General features: G+C 44.1%; 2 protein-coding genes across 3 annotated transcripts in view; one reads left to right on the top strand and one right to left on the bottom strand.

Annotated features, from left to right (window-relative positions):
- The first annotated feature begins 2,231 nt into the window (after positions 1–2,231).
- CDC20B (cell division cycle 20B) overlaps positions 2,232–17,050 on the top strand; it is a 35,036-nt gene continuing 20,217 nt past the window's right edge. The window contains exons 1-4 of the mRNA XM_075019981.1: positions 2,232–2,294; positions 2,534–2,596; positions 14,955–15,171; positions 16,769–16,890. Of these exons, the coding sequence (XP_074876082.1) occupies positions 2,232–2,294; positions 2,534–2,596; positions 14,955–15,171; positions 16,769–16,890 (465 nt within the window). The remainder of the gene's footprint in view (positions 2,295–2,533; positions 2,597–14,954; positions 15,172–16,768; positions 16,891–17,050) is intronic.
- GPX8 (glutathione peroxidase 8 (putative)) lies at positions 8,524–12,515 on the bottom strand. Of its 2 annotated transcripts, XM_075021857.1 has the most exons (3): positions 12,074–12,443; positions 11,200–11,461; positions 8,524–9,267 (listed from the first exon to the last, which is right to left on the bottom strand). In XM_075021857.1, exons 1-3 carry the CDS (start codon positions 12,278–12,280, stop codon positions 9,104–9,106), a joined length of 633 nt encoding a protein of 210 aa, XP_074877958.1. In that variant the 5' UTR covers positions 12,281–12,443; the 3' UTR covers positions 8,524–9,103. The 2 variants fall into 2 exon arrangements, with proteins under 2 accessions (XP_074877958.1, XP_074877959.1); XM_075021858.1 differs by lacking the exon at positions 11,200–11,461 and having other exon boundaries at positions 12,074–12,515.

The following is a 17,050-nucleotide window of genomic DNA, read 5'->3' as shown; positions in this document are numbered from 1 at the left end:
AGCTTCGTTAAGAGGCCCAAACACTGGTCTGATAGGTAACAGTTCAATACACTTCATATGAGTGTTGCTGATTCATTGAGTATTAAAATAAGCTGGCTTTGCAGTGCATGCCAGCATCTGCTGTTAGGCAGGGTAACACTAGCTGGCCATGCTTGCTGAACGTTAGTCTTGTAGGAAGAGCTTATGTTCAGTTAAACGAACAACTGAAGCATTGCAAATAATCCTTTGTTAGGGTATTCTAGCAATGCCTTGTGTGTTGTTTGTTTTACAGAAAACATTAAATTGATGTTGGGTGACTCAGCCACTTCGTATCCTGGGTGTGATTAGCTGTGCCCTTACCATTACAAAGTGAGATAATAAAAAGACACTTTTGAAATAGTTTTGATTTGGGAAAACAGCTCTATCATCTGGTATTGAAGTATTGCCTATAACTCAGGCATCAATAAAAATATTCTCCTCCATTGTCATGCTTACATGATGTCCTTTTGCAGATGTGACTTGTGCAGCTACAGAAACAGAATTGAGTGGGAAATGGGAGTTTACATGAGAAGATTTTTGCAGGAGGATTTTTTTTTTTGGTTCAAATAATACTTTTCCAACAGAAAATTTAGAAAAATCTCTCCTGTATTCCTAGGGAAAAAAAGTGAAACTGTAAGAAAGTAAAGAAAACTTTGAGGACATTTTAAAATGTGGCACTCTGTTTCTTACCCTTAGAAAATAACACTTTCAATGTTGATTCTCTGATCCAAATGCTAGAAAGACGAAAACCGGGCTCTTTCACATGCTGTGTGTCTCTCAGCTTCTGTCACTTGAAAACCCAAGCGGCATCATACCAAATTTTGAAACTGTAACAAGAGCTGAAAAAGGATGGTTCTGAACTTCTTTTGAAAACAACACGGAAGGTCTATGTAGCAGTAACTCTTCTTTTCCCTTCCTATCTCTTTGGGTTCAACTAAACCCTATCTTCCAACAAAAATGTTTGACTTTTTTCCTACCAAATCTGCGCTCAAGTTTTCTCAGGTGAAGTGAGTACCTAAGGGCATGCGCCATCCCCCTGCCATCTGCCCTCCGTCAGACACGTGCGTAAGCAACTCATCTGCTGGGGTGAAACGGTTCTTCACGCTTTCCCCCCACAGCCCCTGCCTTCGCCTGTCATGTTAAAGCAGACGATTGCCGGTTATTCCTGCGAGTCCTGGTTTACGGTGGCAATCCGGTTTCGCTCACTTGTGGTTTTGGGGACCTTAGCCGGAGGACAGGCGCCCACAGGCTGCGGTGGGTGCCGCAGCCGCGTTAGGTCTCTGCTCCAGCTCTCCGCTTCGGACAGCCAGGCCCGACGCCTCAGCGCGGTGGCGTTGCTCCCCCAGACCTTGGCCGCTGCCGCGCGGTTGTGCCCGGCTCCTCACAGCGGCAACGAACCCACGCGAGGGATTTTGCGAGCGGAGAGTGCCGAACTTGCCCCCGCCCCGCTCCCTAGGCAGGGGCCGAGGCGGCGGCGCCCCGAGACCCCTTCCTCCACCCTAAATTCGCTTGCTGCTTGCAAGGCTTAGCTGGGAGCCACGGACACCCCTCCCTGTGCCCCCCCTCACGGGGGCAGCCCCACGGGACAGGGCCCGGCGGAGGTGACCCGCCGGCCCCGGCGGGGGCAAGAGAGCGGCCGCCCGGGGTGACGGCCTCGCGGCCTGCCCGTCCCCGGGGGCGAGCCAGGGCCGTTTGGCACCGGCCGCTGCCGCTCCCCGCTCCCCCCCCCGCCGGGGCTGCGGGACCCGCCGCGCCGCGCTCCTTTGCCGCCGCCGCCGCCGCTCCTTGGCGCCGCCGCGCAGCCCGGGCGCGCTGCGTCCCGCCGGCGGGCCGGGCCGGGCCGGGCCGGGCCAGGGCCGAGCCTCGTCGCCCCCCGCGGACTCCCGCCTCGCCGGCCGCGCCTGCGGGCTGCTTAAAAGGCGCCGGCGGCCGCCGGGGAGCGGTGCGGGGTGTGCGGCGGCGGCGGGCGGGGGGGGGGGGGGGTGTGTGTGCTGGCACCGCCTCCCGGGCAGCGGGAACCGGCGTCCCGAGGGCTGGCTGGGCTATAAGTTGCCTTCCCCGTAGGCTGCCGTGCGGTGCAGGCTGCCTTCCACGCACCTGCCCGGCCCGTCCGTTTGCTCCCGTGTGGGCCGCCTCGCCCGCAGGGACCCGCCTCGAGATCGGGCCACCTCGCCTCGAGGCGGCGGCGGCGGGTTCGGTCAGCCCCGGCGGAGATGGAGTGGGAAGCAGAAGAACCCACCCGGAGGACGGGCAGGAGGGCGGAGGATTCGCTCCGGGTAACGGTGCCCTGCGGGGATGGATGTGGGGGCTGTCGGTGCTTTGGGCAGGGTCGGGGCCGAGGAGCCGGCCTGGCAGCCGCCTTCCCCGCCCGGCCGGCCGGCCGGCGGCTCTGCCTTGTCCCGGGGGCCGTGGGTCCCAGCGAAGCCTTGCGAGCAGCAGGCGAATCCGGGTGAGGGAACTGCGAGCCGCGGGTTTGTTAAGTGAGTAAGTGTTGTGCCTCTGTGTTTCTTTCAAGGAGAAAGTGTCGAGAGGAGACCTGAAGTGGAGCAGAGAGCAAAGCCTACAGACAGCGGCTAAGGTAAGGGCCGGCACAGACATTCACGCTCCTCTGCGTGCACTGCACGGAAGAGTTCCCCTCTTTACAGTTCTGGGGGAGGGAGAGGAGGAAACTGTCGAAAATAAGTGATTTTGAAAAAAACCAACATTTTTTTCCCCTCTTTCCCATTAATCTTTATCACACTTTCTTAACTGTAGCATCTGAAATGTCAGAAAAACACAAGTTACGGTAAAGTGGCATCTCTGGGCTTCTCTCCTTTGGCACTAGAGGGACTGCTTGCTATTTAAAAGCAAAATCTACTTGACCTGACGGAAGGGGTTGTATGGATTTACAGAGCTGTGTTTTTGTTGGTACTGCAAGTTGACTTGTCCACATTTAGAAGGTGGTAGAGATAAAAGGGACAACAAAGAACTTGCATATACAATAGCAACATAGGCGGAAAACCTATTAATCTCCAACAATATGCTTGACAGTAAGCAAGAGGCAAAATACAGGCAGCTTGTGCCTTAAGAAGTTGACATAGATCACAAAACCTGGTGAGACTGCAGTACGCAGACTGGTGGAGTGGGAGGTGAAGGTGTAAAAGGAATCGACCATACTGAAAATACTGAAGCAGGAGTTGATCAGTGTACCCTTAGATACAATGACAGTACAGAAATGTAGCCACCAGCATGCTGAGAATGTTGCTTCAACATAAATATTTTATGTTAAGTGACCCCATGGGAAAAGCCGTGTTGTTAAAGTGAGCAATGACTGGGCATTAGGAGAAGAAACTTTGCGGGGGGGTGGCAGTGAGGGGGAACTAATGGCCAAAACTCAACAGAATGTAACAGTCTGGCAGTGCATGTTAGCTGGCTGTTGTCTGTGATGTGTCAACAGCTGCTAGCTGCACTCCGTATTGTTTCATTTGAAAGCATCGTGGAAGACTCAGTTGGCCTCCTCTTGCTGTGGAACAAGCAGACGTCAATTAGCTAATGCTTTTCTGTGGCTGCTAACAGCAGCACCCAGGCAAGTAAATGTTTTAATGTTTGTTTTGTGTTGGGATTTCATTTAAGTGATTTATGAGCAGTTTTTAAGAAGCAAAGGGAAGGCTTCAAACTTGGTGATCATTGACTTTTATACAAGGTGTCTAACTCGGTGGCTGCTTTCCAGCATGACTCAAAGGGCTTTCCATCAAAATGGATGTTGTAGGTAAAATTTTACCTCCATCCAGCCTAAATCCGTAAGCTTGAATCTTGGGATCTGTATGCATCCTCCACTACATGGCTGTAAATGGAGGTACAGTGTGGCTCATTACCTAACATTAAGTTGCACTATGGAGTAACCAATGATAATTCTAACTTCAAAATAACCTAAAATTGACTATACTGAGTTAGACTCTGGGCTTATCTAGACTAAGGGCCAGGTTCCAATAGTGACCATAAACAGATGCCCAAGCGAGAAAAGGATTGAAGTAAGTGTGTATGGTACTAATTGGAGTGTGGTAGTAATGTGGAGATAACGTACTATACTGGTGCTCGTACAACTAAGGCATGAAGCTAGTCTAGTTCCTTTTGGACAGTCTGGGATCTGATTCTAGTCATACTCCACATAGGTTCTATACTATTACTTTAATTCAGGTCTTGCTGAATCAGAAATGAATCTGTGCCATTTATTTCATCACAGTATTTACCGACTGAACTTGTGTAGATACATATTTGAAACATGATCTTCAAACCAGCTGAATTTAGGTGGAAAATAAGAGGTGTTTCCAGGCGTGTAATTTCATGAAACATCTTGCTCTGCATGGACTCTGTGTCTGGTAGGCAGTGTACTGCTAGGTGACTGCTGTATCTGAATGTAGCAGTCACTACTACACTGTCACCTGCTGCAGGGCCAGCTCATCGCTGTTTAAAGGCGGTTCCTTTGAAAAGTGCTAGGGTTCTGATCTCCAGGAATGCAGGTGGTGCATCTGTGTGTGATGGGATGGCAGTGTATGTTAGCTGGTTGAAATTCTGACATCAGCTAACATGCAGTTGCTATCCTGTTTCACGTACCTTGATCATCAAAAGGGAGAGCTACTACTTTTGTATAAGCAATCTTTTGGGTCCACCCGATTATTGCTTTTTTTGACTGTCAGGCTCATTTTTGGTATTACAGGGGTATCTTATATTTCCGTTACCCACTGTTATCCAAAGAATTGTGAGATTTTTTGGTTGATTTAGACTCTGGTTTTCAGCTGCTTTTAGATACCAAGGTAACAGGAAGTCTATAAATACCTGAAACAAGTAAATAATTCAAACATATCAAACAATTTTAAGCTCTGGAATTTTTCTTAAAGCAAAAGAAGCACAGTTAAAAACTTTGTGAATTTTAAAAGTTTTATTTTAGATTTTTTTATAATGATATTTGGCAAATGCAAGTTGGTGGGTTTTTTTTGGGGGGGGTGGTGTTTGGTTTTTTTTCACTGAGTAATTACATGCTGGAAAGGCTTAAAATCACTTTCATTAACTGCCCAAATGCTGTATCTGAAAAGTAATTACCTTTCCATTCTATAAAAAAAAGAGAAGTCAACTTTAGAGTTTTTCTTCTCCCCTTGCTTTTCACAATAACTTAATTTGTGAACAGCAATACATTAAAACAACTGCACATAGTCTCACCAACCAGGAGACACAATTTGAATAGGACATAGTATTACACTTCAGAAGAATAAAGGCTGGAAACACACTGATTGTTTTGATTCATGTTACATTGCAAGCTTCTATCAAACACTGCCACAGGCAACCGAGTGTTACCTCTGTCCTGATCCTGGCACTTCAGGCACTTACAAATGCAAAAGAAACTCTTTGTTATTACGTACTTTATCAGGGTGCCGCTATATGTGCCTTGCAAAGTGAAGGTCTCCTAGGAAGAGAAACAGCATCAATGTTTGTGATGGTCTGCAGAATCAGGGTGATCCTAGTACTGTGTGTGCTGATTAGGCAGTGCATTGTTAGTTAGCTGTTCTTCATACAGCAGCAACTGACTACACTGCCACATTAGCACATCACTGTTGAGACAAGAATATAAACACTGTTGTTATAAGTCTCTCACCGGATCCTCAGCTGGTATGGGGCCCAATGCCTGCCTAGTTCCCCTGACTGAAAGGAGCTGTGCTATGTTATGCAAACTGAGTGAATGTAAGGTACAAAAATAAGCGTAACTGTATTTGACACACTTACACAGCTAATCCAACTGGTTTCTAAAGAATTCACTAAATCATGTAAGTATTAAGAGTTTCAGGTTTGGGCCTATGTGAATGTATTTCTCTTACACCACTAAATGTTTACTTGGAGCATTAATGTGGGGCTCAGCAAACAAGTATTTTCTGATAATAATTGGGTTAACAGAGACATGTCCACCTGGTGACTGAAATGGGTTTAGAATATTTGCGCTCCCAGGCAATTTTTTGGAAAGAGGAGCTGACAATTAAATGGTATCTGTTGGAGATAATGAGGATATGTCAGACCTAAGGAGTGAGGGAAGTATGAGATAGGATTAAATGAATTGTTCAGATGAAGGATGCAATACGTTGTGCTCAAATGGAGTCGAAGAAACTTTCAACACTTGTGGACTGAAGTGTGTTAACCTTCTTAAGAGGGCAGTTTTATCTTAAATTGGTGACATTATTTAAGAATCCAATAAATAGGTTTTAATCTGTTTATAGCATCTGTAGTTTAGTATTTTTTCATATGCTATATCATACATAAACTGTAAGGGGATATTTATACAAACATGCATTCATATTACTTGTTGGCTTTTGACTATAGATAAATGTGTGCTTGTGTAACAGTGTTCTGACTTTCATTTTATTTATTCGCCTTTCCAAGCCTGTGTAGATTTGGCAGTTAAAGATGCTTTATTCTCACCCTGGATAACTGGTAGCTTGGCTTCATGAAAGAAGTGATCAGTTTACCAATGATCCGCCCTAAATATTACATTGAAAGAGCTGTTATGTCTCATGAAGAACAAGTAATACAAACATACTGAGTTTTTGGAGGAATGTTAATTAACAGTAAACTTTGAAAAACTTAAACTCTGTGTAGATTCAGGACTGAATGGTACTTATATTCAAATTTCTGCAGAAGATGGTTGTGGTGGATTCTGACCAAATGATGAAATAAGAAATTAATGACTGTTTCCTCAGGCAAAACCTTCTTTTTCTATGAATCTGTAGTAATTCAGGAAGCAGTGAGTTAAATAATTCTGTCCACTCATTTGCTAATATCCCATGCTATTTCTGAATACCAGGAAAGATACTTGATCTTAATGCTGGCACTGAGTTATTTAAGATTACAGTGTATCCTGTGAAAAACAAAAAATGAGCTTTAGTGAGTGAATCACAAGCAAGGTGTTCACACTCCCTTCCCTCCTGATAACTTCCACACTAGAAAGTCATACTGCACTGTTTATCTTTCTTAGGGTATTTAAAGAACGTGGGATGAAATTTCCCATACGCTGAGTAACTCTCAGGCGATACCAGGACTAAATCAGATTTTTTTCAGGTGTTCCCCTGACAGCACCTAACATGTCTTTATACCTAACCTTTTTTATTCAGTGATACAAAAAGCAGGGAGCTATAGCAGTGTGCATGAAAGGACATGCATGTTTTAGTCATGTACATTTCAAGTAAAGATATGATCCACCATTTATGTGAAAAACATTGTGTCCTGCCACTTAGTTCCGTGGAATCTACACTGCTCCCAGTGAGGGGAGAGGATTCATACCTCAATTCCCTCCCTAATCCATCAAAACAGCAGGGACATGTGACAGAAATCACCTCACATGCTCCGCTATATGTCCCCAAGGCTGGAATTGTGCATGCATGAGGAGACTGGAGTAAAACACAGGACCTCAGCATAAGAACAGGAACTGTCTTGACGATTGGATGTGGAATCTTGTGGGCTAATGGCACATAGCTCAGAAGCTGGTCTAAACCACCAACAGTAGGCACATTTATACTAACTAGACCCTTACATAGGCCTTAACTGATCTCTGAAAGTCAAAGTGGCTAAAGTTGTCATGCACAAGGTTTGACTTCCCTTCCAAAATGATGGTTGTCATTGAGTGTGACTTTAATCCTCCACATCAGTATAATTACTCAATCTCTTAAAATGTTTTTATGTCCTTATCCTTCAGTCGTTTTCTGTGAGATTCTCAATGAATTCCACAGTTGAATGAAAAAAAATATTTTTTTTTAATTGCTGTTGAATTTCTTACCTTTTTAATACAGTTAGTGGCTATCTTCACTGGAAAATGTTTTGAAGCACTTCAGCTATTTTCAGTCACTGTTAGTCTTATAAGAGAACAGCACTAATGCTACCATTACCAATTCCTTTTTCATATAGAAAACTCTTCTGAGACACTGGTTTCTCTTGTTTCTATTCTCTCTGCCTTCCTTTAAGACTTGGACAGCTGGAATGAAGTTCCTTATTCCAATTTACTATCTCCCTTCATCAAACAGATAAATCAAAACACTTGGCAGCTTGAAATAGAACAGTGGAACAGAACTGGAAATGGGTTTGCTGTTACATGCAGGACTGGGGAGATTGCAAGGTGAGAAGAGTGGGGCTTGAGGGGTGAACCTTCATCCCCTTTTTCTATCTCTGCTGGAAGACTGTTGTTTTATTCCAGAGATGCAAGGTAGATAGCTGGGGAGCACTGTCTTGGACTGTCTCAGAAAGATGTCTGTTCGAGTGCCAGGCTGTTGATTTTTGTTGCCCCTTGAATCCTACTGTAAGCAACTATGTATATTAACACAGGCCCTGCCTTCATCCGGGTCAGAAGACGGGGCATCCAGCAGATGAGCTCACAGCCGAGGCACTGCACTGCAGTGCAAATGTATGGAGAAGGCTAAAGAGGTTAAAGGTGCTGCTGTAAAGGTGAAATGTAAAATTTATCAAAATACAAAGCAGGCAAGGAAATGTTTCCAATTTTTTCTTTTAATAATTTTATTTTCTATGTACAGTTTTTTACAACTAAGTTGACAGCTTCACAATTCAGTAATCTTGACAAGATATTGCAAAGCTCTTATCTTCAGTTACATTTGTCTCTAAAAACCCTGCTATGATGCCTCTGGGCCCCATGACTCAGTTAGGGCAATTACGTGTTAATGGAATATCAAAATTTATTTGTTACTGGTAGATGGGAAACAAAACTCTTCTGTGCAAATACTGAGTAATTTATCAACAAATCCTCTTCTTTTGACCTATCTCTCTTCTGGTGACAATTGTAATTAACTATTGTCAGCAATTTAAAGAAACATTCAGAAACTTAGGCAAATGAAGGTCCATCCCTGCAAGTTACTGCCTTGCCATTCTCAGTAACCTCAGTGGTTCTCAAGGCTGTTGCAGGAGCCAATCCAACATTAGTAGACATAGTATAGCTGAAAATACTAACACCAAAGAGAAGTAAAATCACTGATGTTTTAGCTTCTAGCAGCATTTCCCAGGAATGTAGTAAGGCTGTGTACCTATGCTATTGCATGGATTCACAGCATGAATGGCTTTTTCAGAGGTCTTCTCTTTTTTTCATGATAATCTGCCTGATTAATGATGCTACTTCTGGCTTGATACTTTCTATGGGCTCTTCAGGTCTCCAGAATTTTACAACTTTACCCTCAGGGCTGACAAGGTACTTCCAGAAATTCCATCGAGGCTCTTTCTTTGAAGAATCTGTAAGAATGTTATCAGATCATTTTAGTCACTTAGACTTGTAATTGTTTCATTACCCTGCAGTGATTCTTCAACTATTTATGTTGAAGCAGTCCCACCTTGTTCTTTGCTAGTAGTCTGGGCATGGATTTACTGCTTGGTGTTAATGATCTGAAAAGTGGGAAGTGAATGATGCTCTCCCCTTCTTGTGAAACTGTTTAAGAGTTCCTACTTTTACTACGCTCTGCTTCCTATGGAGGAGGATATGAGGGCTGCATACTCATTTGGTGAATCCCCAGTCTTATGTCAGTTTAGGGGAAGTGAAATGGGAGCAGGAAGTCATACCGGTGATGGCTTAATTCAGCTCCTTTCATCCCATGAGGCAAAACCTTACAGGTACCTTTGCTATCATGAATATCTAGCAAGATAATTTCTGAGATCAAGGGAGTATCAGGAACCTATGTGGCTCCTAGAGGAGGCAGAGGTAGTTTCTTGACTCAGGCTTTGTCCTTGGAGAGTCTCAAGGTTTAGAGGAAAATATCTTTCTGACAGAAGAACTAGAAGAAAACTCCTTATTTTCTAGTTAAAACGATGTGATAGAGAAGGGTCGTGTTTTAATTATCCTTTCTTTCATATATCAGTGTTTAGTATGCATCAAAGACCTGGCCAACGCTCAGGAAAATTCAGAGAGGCTTTTCAAATTGGTTTTGGGTCTCTGAGGTTGTTGTGGTTTAACCCCAGCCAGCAACCAAGCACCACGCAGCCGCTCACTCACTCCCCCCCAATCCAGCAGGATGGGGGATAAAATCGGGAAAAGAAGTAAAACTCATGGGTTGTGATAAGAACGGTTTAATAGAACGGAAAAGAAGAAACTAATAATGATAATGATAACACTAATAAAATGACAACAGTAGTAATAAAAGGATTGGAATGTACAAATGATGCGCAGTGCAATTGCTCACCACCCGCCGACCAACACCCAGCTAGTCCCTGAGTGGTGATTCCCTGCCCCCACTTCCCAGTTCCTAAACTAGATGGGATGTCCCATGGCATGGAATACGCCGTTGGCCAGTTTGGTTCAGGTGCCCTGGCTGTGTCCTGTGCCAACTTCTTGTGCCCCTCCAGCTTTCTTGCTGGCTGGGCATGAGAAGCTGAAAAATCCTTGACTTTAGTCTAAACACTACTTAGCAACAACTGAGAACATCAGTGTTATCAACATTCTTCTCATACTGAACTCAAAACATAGCACTGTACCAGCTACTAGGAAGACAGTTAACTCTACCCCAGCTGAAACCAGGACAGAAGTCTTTGGGTCAACTGAAGAGAATTTCATTTTTCTTCTGAGAGTATGAGGCAGTAAGTCAGTAAATGCTTACTTTAACAGGAGTATTTGTACAAGTGGGTTTTGCAAGCTGGGCCCTGAAGGTCATAAGGCAAATTAAAGCAAATCAGTGATTATATATAACTACAGTATATATAATCCAGACAATACAGTTTACATAAAGGTAGACATTTGACTCTGCTAAAAAAGGAATCTTCTCATCTGCTTGTGTTAATGTAAAATAATCCAGTAATTTTACGACTTCCCATAGTTACATTTTTGTCCATAAGAAAAGTTGCTTTTCAACAAAAGTCACATAATTTGAAATGGGATTTGGCAGGTCGGAGTCTTTGCACTCAAGTTTATACATCCACAAAATGGAAGTTTCTAGCTGGGTTGGCCACAGTAGGCTATTTTTATCATCAGTGAGAAGAAACTGATGCTTTCAGGGTGCAGGTCCTCTGGCCATATTTTTGATATCCACACCGAAACAAGATGAAGTGTGTGCTGAGTGCCTGTTTCTCTCCATAGACTATGAAGAATACGATGTTTCCTGACAAAGAGACTCAGACTGGAATTTAGGGAGAATACCATGGTTAAAGGCAGCTTGATATATAAAAGAAAACAGTTACCTATTAGAAATTTAAAGGCAGGCTCTGCTTCTGATCCTAGGATCTTGATTTTGTGGAAAACAGGGAAGGTTACTCCATAGTTTCCTTTGGCAAAAGATTCTATTTCCTGGCTTGAACTAGGCTCTGATTCTCCGAACTGATTGCAGGGAAAAGCCAGCACAGTGAAGTGGGAGGGGCCAAATTCTCTGTGTAGTTCCTGCAGTGCGATGTAGTTTTTGTCTGTGTGTTGGCAGTAACTGGCCACGTTTACAACCAAAGTTGCCTTCAGAGAAATAAAGTTATAATATTAAGAAAAAAACCCTAGAGATGGCATAGAGATTACAATTAGGTCTTAAAATGGCATCAGCTACTACCACAATCATTCCTTCCAGAACGCCAAATTTAATCCGTCTGTTCGTAATTTCATTTAACAGCTAAGGATGATAGCAGCTTAAGATATTTACTTTCAGACAACCTGTTTTAAAAATCCAATAAATGGATAAGCTTCAACTTACAGTTTTGTTTAAATATAAGCATGTAAAAAAGCAGGTATTTACAACAGGCACTAAAACCATATTTACTAGATCAACTTCCAGAATTCAACACAACATGCTACCACTCTTAACTAATATTAAAATGCACCAATTGTGTTGTTAGGCTATATTGATTTATAATAAAGAATATGAAAAAACATTTTTTGTGATTCATTAGCTCTAATACTTAATTCCTGGAGCAGGCCTAGATAAATTTCTCTCCAGCTTACTGTTTGAAGAACAGGAATTTAGCACAAATCTCTGCTGAAAATTCCCATAACCAAACTTTCTGTTCACCTACAAATGGACACCTGTTTTTCAGTAAAGATTGAAAACAAAGACATAATGAAGTTGTAACTTACTTTCCCTCTGTACTTCTCCAAGGAAACGATCCTTCCTCGTGAATCCTTGACCTCGAAAGAATAAAAATCTTTGATTTTAGGTTTAAAAAATCTGAGTTGCAGCAGGCAGAGAATGGCGGTACACAAAACCATTGACAGAAAGACAACAAAGACCCTGGCTTTGGGCACTGAATATTTCAGAGGATAAGTAGTTGTGAGAGGCTCCATTTTCGAAATCTTTGGAGAGGAGCCTGGGCAGGCCTGGAATGTGAAGGAGGAGCTGAAATATGAAACTCGCAGCTCCGGCTGGAAAGAACAAGCTGCTCATTTTGTCTTTGTTGCAGAAGTGGCTGTTACATATCAGAGTGCCTCTGCTGGGCTTCAGAGCTTTTGGGTAAAGCACAGAAATCTCTCTGGGGGGAAAAAAAAAAAAAAGAAATCTATAAAAAGTGTGTTCCCATCACCTAAGGATCTTGATTGCTTTGTTGAACTGACCTGTGTGGGATACTCCCGTATTTGTCTGCACGCTGTCTTGAGAGCTGCTGGGGCCTCTTGTGGGGTTGTAGTGCATCTCGAGCACATCCCCCGCGTCCCTCAGCTGTCCCTGACAGAGTTGTTCAGCAGCAGGCATCTATGCTATCAGACAGACCTGAGAAGCAGTTTGGGGTCTGGCTGCTGAGGTGGAAGGCAGGCAGTATGGCTGAAACCACCCTGTTTATTTAAAGCCTCAGTCCAGCCTCTCATCAGCTGCTGGGGGATCACAGGCAGCTTTCTCTATAAAACTCTTTTACAGCGCGTGGGGCAGAGGAAAAACTCCTTGTTGATAGGCTGGCATAAAAGAAGATAATAAAATGGATTTTTTTTTTGGGGGGGGGGGGCTGGTGATGGAAAATGAGTTGGTTTTTTTATTGCTGCTGGCTAACTGGCAACTAGCTATGCTGAGATGAGAAGATGGAAGGTCTGAACGAGAGAAGAATAAGTTAGCTGAGAATCTCAGGTATAAGCCAGGGAGCTCCAGTGGTGTTTTGCTGAGGCAATTGTGAAAGACACTCTGAACTTGAGAGCCACACAAGTCTGGTGTCTTTTCTGTCTTCATTTTATTGTTTTGTATTTAAAAAATGTTTGCCTGTTGCTCCTGATTTCTGAAGGTACATCAACATGTAGTGATTACAACTCAGTTACAGAAAAAACAAAATTTTCTCTGTCTTTTTTCATATCTTCCCTTGCTCAGTTCTTCCCTCTTTCTTTCTGTCTGTTTGCTATTTCCTCCCTTCCTCTCAGCTTTCAGGATTTTGTTTTGTCCTCCTCACATTTCTCTTCTTGGTTTTTTCTAAGCTATTACTTGTCTTTCAGCCTATGTTGCTTGCCAGTCTCTGCTAACTTTCTTTTCCTCCCAGTCCAAACCACTGTTGAAGAGGGATTTCTATGTCAGTTATTCTTACCACTCTGATTTTTTGCTGCACTTAGAGGCTACATTTTAAAGGATGAAAATAGAATGAGACTTTTGGAAGGTGAAACCTGGAATCTGGTGGTGTGTTGCCTTTTCAGTGACTTTGATATCACCTCAACTATCCTTGATTTGTAGAGTATCACAGAATGTTCAACCATTTCTATAATCTCTAAATAGCTAAAGTCCATGTTAATTTTGTTCAACAAGACTGTATAGAGAGTTTCACACAGTTCTACATAACAGATGCTTGGGAAATACTGTGACATTTCAGTATTTGTATGGGTGTTTCCTGTGATCTGAGGATATGGGAGCCTTGTTCTCTGCCTGGCAGTGAGGCCTGTGAGCGTGGTGTTTCAGTGGTGGGGACAGAAAAGGCACAGACATCCATGCTGAAATGAACAAAGCTGTACTCAACAAGCAAGCACAGTTGACAATGCTGACTTTAAAAGCAAGTTTGAATGTGTTTGATTTCAGAAAATCCATGCAAGGTCCTGGTGTCTAAGTTACGTTTCAATAGCTTGCAATTTGCAGCTAATATTATTTTAGAAAAAAAAATCACAAGACTTAATGTATTATAAATATTTACTGGAGTACCTAGTAATTATCCAGAAGCCTATTATACTTGCTGTGCTTCCTTACTGTTGCTACTTTCACCTAAAACATTCATTTAAAACTGTTTGAAAAACAAAATCTTGTGTTCAATATTATCCAGGCTCTTACATTTCAAATTTTGATACATTCTTATGTTTTATGTTTTTCTGACACAAACTGCTCTATCAATGAATTTGAAAGTAAGAAATGTAAATCTGTCATTTAATCTTTATTAATATTTTATATATATTACATTTAATACATATTATGTATTTTATTTAGTATTTGATATATCTTAAAAAGTGTTAAGATAACATTAAAAATAATCCCATGAGCAAGCCACAGTGGTGGTAAGCAGATTCAGAAATCAGAAGAGAGATAAGGCCTCCTTCAGGTGAAGATCAGAAAACGAGCCTGATTCCAGACAGCCAACATGTGGGTTTTGCCCAAATGCCCATCTCTCGGGAAACACCAGACCCACGAGCCTGTGCTAAATGTCTGAAGATGCCTTGGGTCTTTCAGCGCTGTAGCCTAGTGCATGAGCGACACAAATCTAGTGTTGTTATTTTTTGTTTTTTTTTTTTTTTTTTCCTCTGCCGCAGGCTTTCTGAGTGATAGTTGATTCAGGGGTAGTTATCTGACCAGAAACGTTTGTTTCTTTCTGTTCCCCCCCTCCCCCTTCTCCACCCAGCCGACTGACTGCTGGAGCCCTCCTCGGCCCAACAGCCATTTCCATGGCCTGTTGCCCTGAGGTGGGCTGAGCCCACGCGGCGCGGGAGAGGAAAACTTGAAACAGCGTGAAGGGACGGGCTGATAGTAAGCCGTGACATTTTGGTGTTTCGTCCCCTTTCACTTGTGCAGGTCCCAGACCCGGAAAGGACCACGTACTCCCGGTTTAAGAGCTCCATTAAGAGGAAGCTGGCGGCCAAGGCTCCGGTGGCGAGCAGCCCTATTGTCACAAGATGGCAGCAGCTGCACGCGGGCGGTGGCGCAGCGCAGCCGCGCAGGGCCCGCTGCCTGACCGATCTCTGCGCCCCCGGCGGGCCCCGGCCCCTCCGCGCACCGGGCAAGACTCCAGGTCAGACGGGATGCAAAGGAGCACTTTCGCATTGAGGATGGCCTCGTGCGGCGACTTCCCCCCAGGAGCGGGGAATTAGTGTAAGGTGTGGGTTGGCGTCCCGTCCCGTCCCCGCCAGGTCCCCCCGTCAGGGGCAGCGTGCAGCAGCAGCAGCAGTCTGTGCAGACCTTCACAGGCAGAGCCAGCTCGGGGCCAGCGTCCTCGCAGCAGGGGTACACTGCTGTGGTGAGGGGAGGGCTGCGCCCAAGGTGCCTGTTGCCAGTGCGCAGGCAGCCTGGGACAGCGGGTCGTACGGACAGCTGACATCAAGCAGGGGTCAAAGGAAAGACAGGAGAGAGTCATATCCCTAGCCAAGCAATGCCTCTTACAGACCAATCTTTTCTCCTCTATGGTGGCGGCTGTATTGGGCTGCGTTTAAGTTACACTGGGCTCTAACAGTGCACAGGGTCTGCTGCTGCACCTTCATACCTGGAATTGTTAACAAAAACTGACAGGAGAGCAGGAGAATTCATACAGGCCCCTCGCCTTTCCTTCCTTCTGCTTCTCCTTTGCCTTACACACAGCTACCGCAGACCCGGCCATGACTGCAGAGCTTGGACCAGTCTGCATGCCTGGATGTGGTGTAGTGTGTGCTTACTGGAGAGGCTTGCCCTGCGTTACTGTCTCTCCTCCAAGGAGTAAGGCTTCAGGTATTGACACAGGGGCAGCGGCCAAGGGACGCTCACACTCAACTCACCTTAGGCAGAGACTTATCTGAGGGCCGTTCAGAGCACAGATCCAACTTGCAGTACTCTGACTTGGTCTGAAGAAGAACTGACTCTAGGGGAGGCTGTTTGTCAACAACAGAGGGAACTGACGAAAGGTTGAATGAGCCTTTGAACTCACCAGCTTGTACTTCCAGCAGTGCTAGGGGACAGGGGGGAAGGGTTTACCTGCTGCATGTACAAGAAAAGCTTCCTGTAACATCTAGGGAACTAAACACGGCTCACTTCTTGATTAATGGTTGAAATCTTTAGAGGGCAAATAAAAGATGCCGTTTAGTGTTCAGGATGTGTTCCTATGATGCCATGGGTGTTGGTCAGAAAGTGCAGTTCTATCTTCTGCTAAGCAGAATACCAAAGCTGTTCAATAATACATGCCCAGCCCTAGGAAACTCAGGTTCTAAGACGTCTTCCCTACTTCAGTTTCTAGAACAGACAGTCCTGCATGCTGTCTCTACTAGCAGTGGTGAAAGCCTGTATGTTGGTTCTGGGAAATTAGATACTGATTGCCTATTGGGTAGGATCCTGTGTAACCAGTCAATAAATCTAAGGCTGGATATCAGATGCAGTAGTAAACAGGTACTCTTTATAAAGGGAATGATCAATCTGACCTTTTTTAGACATCTCTTTTAGGATAAGATGAATAGTGCTGTAGAAATCTCTTTCTCTTCACTGACAAAAGGAAAGCAGGGTGACTGGTTCAAATGTCAGTATTTGCATTGTCCCACCTAGTGTGTCAGATCTGCTTTTAGAGTACTGCTGCTACGAAAGTACTTGACAAATATCCCTGTGTATGGTTTTTAAAGGAGTTGTTTCCATTACAATTGTTTTTCCAGTGATACCTCAGGTGCCTAAGAAACTCTCCATCATGAAAACTGTTGTGACTCTACCTAGCAGTCATGCTGCAGCAGGCTTGGAAGGGAGGAATAATAGGAGAGCTGGAATGGAAAAGAAACAGGTGAGTAATGGAACATTCAAGTGCATACGAAGGGTATTTGCTTTCCTGATGTGGTTTTTTTTGGCCTGTAATCCGTTACGTGGATACTACCTTATTGACATGGAGAACAGTAACATGAGGAGGTCCATTTAGGAAATGTCTGCTACAGAAATGTCAGGAG

The sequence above is a fragment of the Buteo buteo genome, chromosome Z (genome assembly GCF_964188355.1).
Source record: "Buteo buteo chromosome Z, bButBut1.hap1.1, whole genome shotgun sequence".
Taxonomy (NCBI): Eukaryota; Metazoa; Chordata; class Aves; order Accipitriformes; family Accipitridae; genus Buteo; species Buteo buteo.
This window is presented reverse-complemented; position numbering and strand designations above follow the sequence as displayed.